We start from the raw sequence: 9,594 nt of genomic DNA, 5'->3' as shown, positions 1-9,594 counted from the left end.
TGACTGAAGGTGGAGGAAATTTTAGTGCTGCGTTAAAATTCCGTCACCAACCTTTAAGGGGACTTGGAGGGGACTCGCCTAAAAAGGGGAGGTGAGAGGTTGGTGGGGAGGTGAGAGGTTGGTGGGGAGGTGAGGGGTTGGTGGGGAGGTGAGAGGTTGATGGGGAGGTGAGAGGTTGGTGACTCCACTCTGCCTGCTCGTTACAGAGACCCACCGCATCGCCGATGTCTGTTTTAGTTTGGTTGTTGTAGAGGTTTTACGGCGCTCGCAACTGCATACGGTTATATTATAATATATAATGAGCGCCAAGGGGTGGATGTCAACAGTGAAGTCCAAACGGGGAATCAGGCTTAGTGCGCAGACACAGTGGCCGCTGCTGCAGCGATGCACTTTAAAGTTACTCGCCACGTCTGTTCCGACTTCTTTTCTAGCGAACACAGTGGCTGCGTCTTTCGGTTCATTCGGTCACATGTCAGTCAATGAGGAAGGCTAAAGAGGTTCTTCAATTGCTGATGCTTTCATGGCTCCATAACAGGAGACGATCCCGCCGTAGATAATGGGTACATAGAATCAATAAAAAGAGAGACACATATTGGTGAATGCCATCACCTGATGGCAGAAATCCTTTCAGACGAAGAAAAATGCCTGAAATATATCCGGATGAGACCCTCCACATTTCAGCTCCTGTTGGACAAAATTGGACTCTACATAGAGAAGCGAACTACCAATTTCCGGAAACCCCTGTCAGCAAAAGAGCGTTTGAATTTGGAAAAAGACTGCTGGCTGACAAGCTGGATTTACCACAAGATACAGACAGTGACACAACCCTCCCATCTGCATTCGTAGCAGATGATGCATTTCCATTGAGAGGAAATTTGATGAAGCCATTTCCAAACAGACAATTAACTCGTGAGAAAGAGCTTTTCAATTATCGCCTATCACGTGCGAGGAATTCAGTTGAATGCTCTTTTGGTAGGATTCCCCAAATGTGGCGTATACTCCTGCGTCAAAATAGTCAAATGGATGAACAGCCAGAGTCGGCAACAGATGCAGTCAAGGCCATCACAGTGCTCCACAATTTCATTATCATGCAAGAACCTGGAAGATCGGTGCTACGGCACATTGAGGATGACGTGGTTGAGCCACGAGCAGGCCTACCAACGTTCGACAGACCAGAAGTTATAAGGAGCAGAGCTACCAAAAGTGGAATGGTTATAAGGAGCAGAGCTACCAAAAGTGGAATGGAAGTGAGAAATGTCTTCATGGGATATTTCTCGTCACCGCAGGGTGCATTGCCAAGGCAAAACAGCAAATGCTATAAACTATAACGTCTGATCAGTCCACACTCTCATTGAAAAAGGGTTATCATTGCATCTCTTTTAATAAGCTAAAGTTGGCCTATAGTTTGAAACAAGCATACATGTTGTACAGTGTACAAATGTTCAGACAAACAGACGGATAGACAGACAGACAGACAGACAGACAGACAGACAGACAGAAAGAAAGAAAGTTTTTACCATTGCTTCCAACTTCGTTGGCTACTTTCTTCCTTTCGGCCGATATCATGGCCCTGTTGCAGTAATTTTGATCTGCTTTGTCATAAAGACATCTTCTTTTTTCAACTGGGTGTATTGATGCCTCCGATTCCATTGTAGTCAAAATTTGTCAATTCACTATGACTACACCCTACACGCACTACACTATCACGCCACAACAGTTTAGCCGCGCAGCAGACGCTCGAAATTTTATTTCAGCAGCAAGTGCACGCGGAGAACTTTTTCTGCTCCGTCCAGCGCTGCGTCTGCTCCGCGCCCACTGTAGCGCCGTTCATTCAATCCTTCGTTAATAAAATTTGGCGATGCAACTTTTTCGGAGAAAGATGTCGCAACCGAACAAGAAGCGTCGGAGAAGCGAGCACTGTGTGTGAGGCCGACTCTGCTCACCTCTCTAGCCTCAATAGCACAAGGTCTGATTCGACTATCATTATCATAATCAATTTAGCCGACATTTGAATAAATTAATGGGCTTGATCTCTCTTCAAAACGTTTCAGTCAGATCTTGGGGCCGTGATATTCAAATGCCCTTTCACCCATTGTTTTAAGTTTCATAGACGGTAAGTGGGTGGTTGGCGGGTGCTCTGGTGTGGTTTGCTCCTTTCTTATCAAACATCTCTATCGTCCTTATATCTCCTCCTTTATTTGAGTATGTTTCTTGAAACCTATATTTGGCACCTATATAATATGACATTTGTGTTTTAGACTTAGATTTAGTAGAGGTTTTACGGCGCTCACAACTGTATAAGGTCATATGAGCGCCAGAAGATTAGAGGTGTTACAAGAGAGTAACAAACATAAAAAAAGAAGGGAAGATCATAAGGACGACAGATGTGTGATAGGAAAGAAGAAGCAAACCACACCAGAACACCCGCCAACCACCCAAATGACATTGTGTTGCAAATGCCGAAAAACCCTTACGAAAAAAAACCGTACTTCGTTACACTTCGTATGATGAGTAAAATAAAATTCTTTGTCAGCTGACGACCTTACTCTGCGAGTAAGAACATAGTTTCCACAGATCTGACACATTATCCTTCAAGCATTACAGTTAGAGACATTATCATTCAAGTTCAAGCATTACAGTTAGAGACATTATCCTTAAAGCAATACAGATAGAGACATTATCCTTAAAGCAATACAGATAGACATTACCATTCAAGCATTACAGTTAGAGACATTATCCTTCAAGCATTACAGTTAAGAGACATTATCATTTAAGCATTACAGTCAGAGACATTATCCTTCAAGGATTACAGTGAAAAGACATTATCATTCAAGCATTACAGTTAGAGACAGAGTGGCTGACTTGAACACAATTCTTTCCTCAACAGGAAGCCAGTGCAGTTTCATTTTCTTTTCTGTCAAACTAAACGTGCAGCAGTTTATAGTTTCAGGCCTCTTCTTCACTTTCTCCAGCGATTTTCCCGATAAGGAGTTACAATGTTTAGTTTTAGTAAGGTTTTACGGCACTCGCAGCTGCATAAGGTCATATGAGCCCCAAGGGGTGGATGTCAACAGAGAAGTCCAAACGAGGAATAAAATCAGGCTTACTCTGCTCACCTCTCTCGCCTCAACAGAACAAAGTCTGCTTCGACTATCAAGGCACCTTGGAAATAAGTTCACAGGAGAGTGACAAACATACATAAAAGTAGAGTTTTTGGTGTGTTTTTAGTAGAGGTTTTACGGCGCTCGCAACTGCATACGGTCATATGAGCGCCAAGAGGTGGATGTCAACAGAGAAGTCCTTACAGTACAGGGAATCAGGCTTACTCTGCTCACCTCTCTATCTTCTTGATAAACTAAGCTAAATAACCATACACAGTACAAAGACAAAAAAACCCCCAAAACAAAACAAACAAGGAACACAACATTTTAGAGGAGTTTTTTTTTTATTATTTGTGATTTTTTTTCGATTTTTTTTGTCAAAAGATTAAAAGTATTTACAAAACCAAAAAATACACGTAAATTGCATAAAATTATGCACGTTTTTTATAGTCAAAAATACTTCACGTGTACAGCCCCCGACGCCCCAGTGTTGGCGGCGCGTGCACACAACACACACCCAGCACACGGCTCGCACACACAGGCAAACCTCGGAGCACAGACACACAGCTCCACATGCACCAGAGACATGGTCATCACTACCAGGAATGAACGCGCTGCTATACTCGCAGATCCAGAGATAGAAAGAGAGATAGAGAGAGAAAGAGAGAGAGAGAGATACTGACCACCAACAAAGCAGTCATAACAATTTGGGTGGGCTTGTGCCTCACACATTCCCCAAAAACCTTCGCCGGGGAACAAATAAAGGCTGGCAGTCATCAACGAACAGGGAGTAAAGGAGGGAGGAGGATTATTCTCTCCTTCCTCCTCCTCTTCCTAAAAAAAAGAGTCCCTAGCTCTACAACCCTATAGTATATCCAACAGAAGCAGGCCAAGCCCAATGTGGCAGGCAGAGGTGGTAGATCTAGGAGTTGCTCAACAGTTTCCCCATCAGCCGTGGCCCACGCGACCTGACGGGACGTGACGCGACCCACTCACAGCTACACCCACAGACCGGCTCCACTCACTACCCGACCCGACCGTTCGGGGAAAAGTCCAGGACAAAAAAGGAAAACCAACAAACTTGAGGAAAAAAAAAAAAACCCAACCAAAACTCGTCTGGGCATGTAATTTCCCTCCACCACATTATCATAGTCATCAACAAGAACAAAAAAACTTGCAACGTCCCTGACAAGGTCACAGAGGTGAGAGGGGGAGGGGAGAGGGAGGACACACTCACTCTCAACAGCGCCACAATTCTCTCCACAGAAATACCTTGATCTGGTCGTGTGTTGAAGAAACATCGGATGCAATTGGGGGAGGAAACATATGTACAAATGCATATATTCTAGTTCTGTCTGGGGGGCGGGGGGCGCGGAGGAAGAAAACGGTATGGAGTCTGTGATGGTGATGCAAGGATCCGCAACAAAAGCTTCTGTGACACTGAGCATAACGAAAATCATCATAATAATATGGTCACAAACAATCAGAGATTGGGAGAACGACAGAACAGAACAAACAAAACAAAAAAAAACAATTATGTTCTTGCAACTCATCCACTGGATCTGTTATAAACTACTGGCAAAAAACTCGTGAGACAGCCACAGAATAATTTCTCAAAATTTTTTTTGTTTAAATAGTCAAATAAATCGAGCACGTCTTAATTTCGTGGTAGACTAAACCCAACAAACGGGCACATAACCCAGAACGCCCGCACCAGTCACGATGTTGGCAGCAAAAACAAAAACCAAAAGCTAGGAATTTGGAGGATGGAGCATGATGAGAGGTCTACGGCAAACCCTGCAGCTGGGACCGCAGTCAGAATTGACAAACACGATAGATAAGGCATCGAAAGCGTCGGTTGAGAGGTCCAGTCCAGCGGCAGCTGACCACATGACCCACTCAGCAACACACACAGGACAACAGCAACACACAAGTGTTCTCTCAAGTCTTTTCAATAAATTATTTAACACTTCAGGGGACCAGAACAAGCAGACAGACAGACAGACAAAGTGTTCCAGGATGTTTCAACAAAACAATCCACCGGGATTCCTAGCCTCCAGCAGAACCTCACATTTCAGGTGGATTTTCCTGAACTTTTAACTTTACATAATTGACCTGATCTTTCTCACATCCCATGACCTTCTCTCTACGGGGAAAGAAACAAAGCATCCAGCTCAGTAGGACAATGGTAGAGTGCTCTAAAAACATGCGCAGATACAGGACGCCATCATCTCAAATAATGTTTTGAAAAAACAAAACAAGTCCTTTGTTTCTACTTCAATATTGTCAAGAATTTTTGGACTCTGGAGAAAGAACTTTGGAGAGGAAATGAGAAAAAAAGGAAACTCCTGATTACATGGCCACCCCTAGATGCAGCACAGCTGAAACGGAGAACCCTGTGGGCCAAGAAAAGCGCACAACTTCCAAACACAAACTAAGCAAACTCTGTTGTATTTACAAAAAGTTCACAGGTTGGACGGCTCCTGTAGATGCTGCTGTCTGCACAAAGACATTCGCTTTATCTCAACACAGACCAAAGGCAGGATAGAAGAAACGAACTCAGGAGTCTACTTGAACATGCCAAATATTCCCCAAAAGAAACGCAATCATGCGTTGATTCCAACTCTTATGCGATCTACCCGATACAGCTTAGCTCTCGCCGAGCGCTACGGCTGTCATCAACACTGGCAGTTCTAACTAGTTCTTCAGCGCGTGTCCGCCCGTCACTGTGCGACACAGCAGCAACCACAAGCACGTCCGCGCTGTCACGGTATGGCAGCAAACAAGATCTGACCATGGTCAAAGGACAAGACACAGCCACAACAAGCCCGCCCAATCTCTCCGCTCGCTGCAGCCATCACCCTCCTCACCTCCTCCGACCTCGGAATTTACACAAACCCCCCCGAGGTCAGAGAGGGAGAGGAGGATTGCAACAAAATAAAACAATGGAATCGACTGACCACAACTGACCATACACTCACGGCTTGCACGTACTTCATCTTGTGACAAGACACTCTCACACTACTCAGGATTCCTCAAAGTTAGCCTCACAATGGACTACGCGGGGAACAAAATCCTGTCAAATTGCTGGACACTTCTCGGCCGCCCCCAGTGGAAAGTAGCCTCCTCCACATGTCTACGCGGAAAAGCCAACTGACTTCTTCGGAAAAAGAACTTTCTGTTCCCAAGAACCAGGTCCTGGCATGGTTCAGGGGCCCAAGGAGAGAGATGAAGGCATTTTAGTTCTACCCTTCCCACAGGTCTCAGCACCGAGTCTCCATCCTCTGTCACGAGGGGGCACTTGGCGAGCTAACAAAACAAACAGGTGACCTAGGAAGGTACTATCAAGATCCAAACATCCAGCGCACGCCCAAACACAAGAGCAGCACTAGCCGTCATCAAACACAGTAGACATGAAATCGACATGACAAGTTTTTTGTGAGAGAGACAGCTCACAATGTAAAACTATGTACATCACATACAACATGCTTCTGGGAATCAACGTCTGCTTTTTAAATAAATATTTACCCCAGTGCTGACCACATGCCCCTCCATATACTTCGTGTGTGTGTGTTTGTGTGTGTAAGTGTGTGTTTGTGTTTGTGAAAGCGCTTTCAGAGGCCAGTACATGGGAACAAAACCAAACGCCACCACATCCTGCCACATCCCACAAGACAGGAGAACACAGCAAGACCAATGTTCTATCTTAGAGAACTTCATAAACCTCCCACAGCGGCACGAGGCTTTAGGCACCGTGGTTTTGTTCCCATGTGCTGAACACTGACAGCAACCCCCACCACCCTCTCTTCCCACCCGTCAACAGCAGAGGGTCAGTCGGTCAGTCAGTCAGTCAGTCCAGTATCATCAAGCTGAGAGACAGTCGCACGTCGCTGGCATCCCACACAAACAAAGCAGCATTCTCATAGCATCATTTAATTTATATCTATAGATATATGTACACAATTCAAAATAATCTTTTTTCAACTCTCATCATCATCATCATATTCATTTAATGGAAACAAATGCGGTTTACTGAATAATTCCTACTCCTTCGCGGCCCGGGTCTATAGGAGGGGGGCCACTCTCAACTGGCCGCCTCGGGCTCCTCGTTCTCGCTGAGCCAGGTGAAGAACTGTGTGAGCTGCATCAAGCAGACGCCTTTTCCCTCCTGCTCGGCCGGGTCCGCACTCTTCTCCCACTGCTTGCACGAGTCCTCGCTGATCACATCCTCGTCATACAGTGTGTCGAACAGGCAGCTGATCACACCTGGGAACGCAGCACAACACACAATTTCACATTTCAATAAACTCTTTGAGGGTTTGTTTTTTCTAGTGTTAGGAAACGTTTCACGGCACTTGCAACACAATAAGGTTCTACAAGTGCCAAAGATTAGAGGTGTTACAAGGGACTAACAAACACAAAAAAGAAAGAGGGGAGACAAGTTTTAGTAAGTTTTACGGCACTTGCCAACACAATAAGGTCATAGTGGCGCAGCTGTTAGGCTGGTGACCCACAAGACATGGGTTCGTACCTAATAAGGGGCCCCTTCATTGTGTCTTTGGGAAAGGAAGGAACTTTACAAACATTTTCGGCTGCCGACAGCAAAAGATCATGTTGGTTTACTAGATTTCCAGCTATCAATCAGCCACTTATACTAAAGGCTCCCTGGGAACTTTCTGACAGTTCTAGGGTCTGCCGGAGTAGATAAATCACGTGGACAAAAGATTGTAAATCACACGAGTTTGCAGCAAACCTGCTGCACAGAAGCTAGTTTCTGATCCTCCAGGTTACCTGAAGGGTGCTCCAGCTTGGTCATCAGGGCCTGGATGGCGTACAGAGCCTGCAGTTCCAGCTGGTTCGACTTGATGTACCGCTGGAGGATTCCTTTCCGCGTCTTTATCACATCCTCGTTCGCCTTCATAGGACCGGGGGCTGTGGAGGGAGAGACAGCTGTCGTAAGAAATTGTTGTCGCTTTAACAAGGAAATACACAATTTTGTGGGAATCTCCCGGCCTGTCAATGGGCTTTTTCAGAGGCTGAGAGACGGTCGCACGCAGCCTACACAAAGCAGCATTCTCATAGAGTCATTCAATTTATATCTACAAATACATGTATGAAATGGGCTATATGACAATCGTAATCATTTCCTGTAGGGTCTCTTCCTGTTCCTTGCAAAGGAGACTGACTTGCCAAAAGGAAACTTGACTAAAGGGAAATGCAAAGTAATAGAATCTATTTACAAAAACAATTTTTCCTTAAAATGGAGGACTATCACAATACCATGTACTGCTTAAAATGGAGGACTATCACAATACCATGTACTGCTTAAAATGGAGGACTATCACAATACCATGTACTGAACAAAATAAATCTACCCATACACTTGGATATTTTCATCTACGTTAAATATTCAGAAGACTATTTCATGATGAATGTTCCAGAAGAGCAATAAGCACTTACACACACAGCATCTCGCAACCTCAGTGCTTTCTTGTCATATCTCCATTTCTTAAACAGTGAAAATGTGACTTCTCAAGCTCACTTTTCGTTACGAACTATTTTCACTGCTAGTAAAAATGGAAACACGACAAGAAAGCACTGGGGTCGCGATCTGCCCAGCGGTCAGGACAAACGGGCTGCTACTTACGCCTTGATATAGAAGAGCTTGCGATGGCCGTCGTCAGAGCACGGATAAAGCTCTTGTTCTGGACCTCCTTCCCAACAGTTTTCTGGGGAGACACAAAAACAAAACAGTTGCTGAGGACTTTCTTTGCATAAGAAAAGAAAAGATGACAACTTTATTGTTCCAGAGGGATAATGTCCTGTCATTCTAGGATCACAAACTAGTACTCATGCACTTTCACACCAGAGCCCATTGCCATCTTTATAAACTACTAGCTGGGCCCCCATTCGATGAAAGGAATGATCAGCGGTGCCTATACGTTCTTATACTAACCGTTCTCTGACCGTCTAGGCCGGTGCTTTAACCAGTGCTTCCACCAGCTGTAGCTGAAAAGTAAGGAAAATTCTGCTGGTGGTCTGGGGGCCGCAGAGGCCCCCAGCAGGGTCCGTCCCGGTGGGGGATCAGGGGGCGAAGCCCCCGAAGAAATAGAAATTTAGTACTTTTAGAGGGTTGAAAATGGCATTTGGGAGCCTGTTTGAAGAGATTGCCAACAACCCATACTACTTATTTTTTCACCAATATTTTGTCTTGTTTAATTTCTTCACCAATATATCTTTCCATTGCTGGCAATGTTTAAAAGCAGGTTCCCCTTCCATTGCTACTATAATTCAATTAATTTGTCATCGCACCTTTGATACTGATAGAAGGCAAACCTGGGAATAATGAATAGATATATGTAGGCTGTACCTTCACAATACAGTTACCAGACCTGCCACTCTATGAAGCCTCAAAATTAGGATCTCAGGGAGAGAAAAATCGGGATTTGGTGAAAAAAAATCGGGATCAACAGCAAATCACCAAGGTGACTGC

At 44.8% G+C, this 9,594-nt stretch overlaps 1 protein-coding gene across 5 annotated transcripts in view; it reads right to left on the bottom strand.

Moving 5' to 3' along the window:
* Window positions 1-3,426: 3,426 nt before the first annotated feature.
* The window catches only part of LOC101845107 (eukaryotic translation initiation factor 4 gamma 1), a 95,700-nt gene continuing 89,532 nt past the window's right edge, over window positions 3,427-9,594 (bottom strand). For 4 of the 5 annotated variants that reach the window (XM_005101097.3, XM_035970464.1, XM_005101098.3 and 1 more), the window contains 3 exons: window positions 8,749-8,830; window positions 7,893-8,033; window positions 3,427-7,367 (listed from right to left, as the gene is read on the bottom strand). In XM_005101097.3, the coding sequence (XP_005101154.1) occupies window positions 7,186-7,367; window positions 7,893-8,033; window positions 8,749-8,830 (405 nt within the window). In that variant the 3' untranslated portion in view covers window positions 3,427-7,185. The remainder of the gene's footprint in view (window positions 7,368-7,892; window positions 8,034-8,748; window positions 8,831-9,594) is intronic. The other variant, XM_035970465.1, reaches the window with a different exon arrangement.

Source organism: Aplysia californica, unplaced genomic scaffold, assembly GCF_000002075.1.
Source record: "Aplysia californica isolate F4 #8 unplaced genomic scaffold, AplCal3.0 scaffold00270, whole genome shotgun sequence".
Taxonomy (NCBI): Eukaryota; Metazoa; Mollusca; class Gastropoda; order Aplysiida; family Aplysiidae; genus Aplysia; species Aplysia californica.
This window is presented reverse-complemented; position numbering and strand designations above follow the sequence as displayed.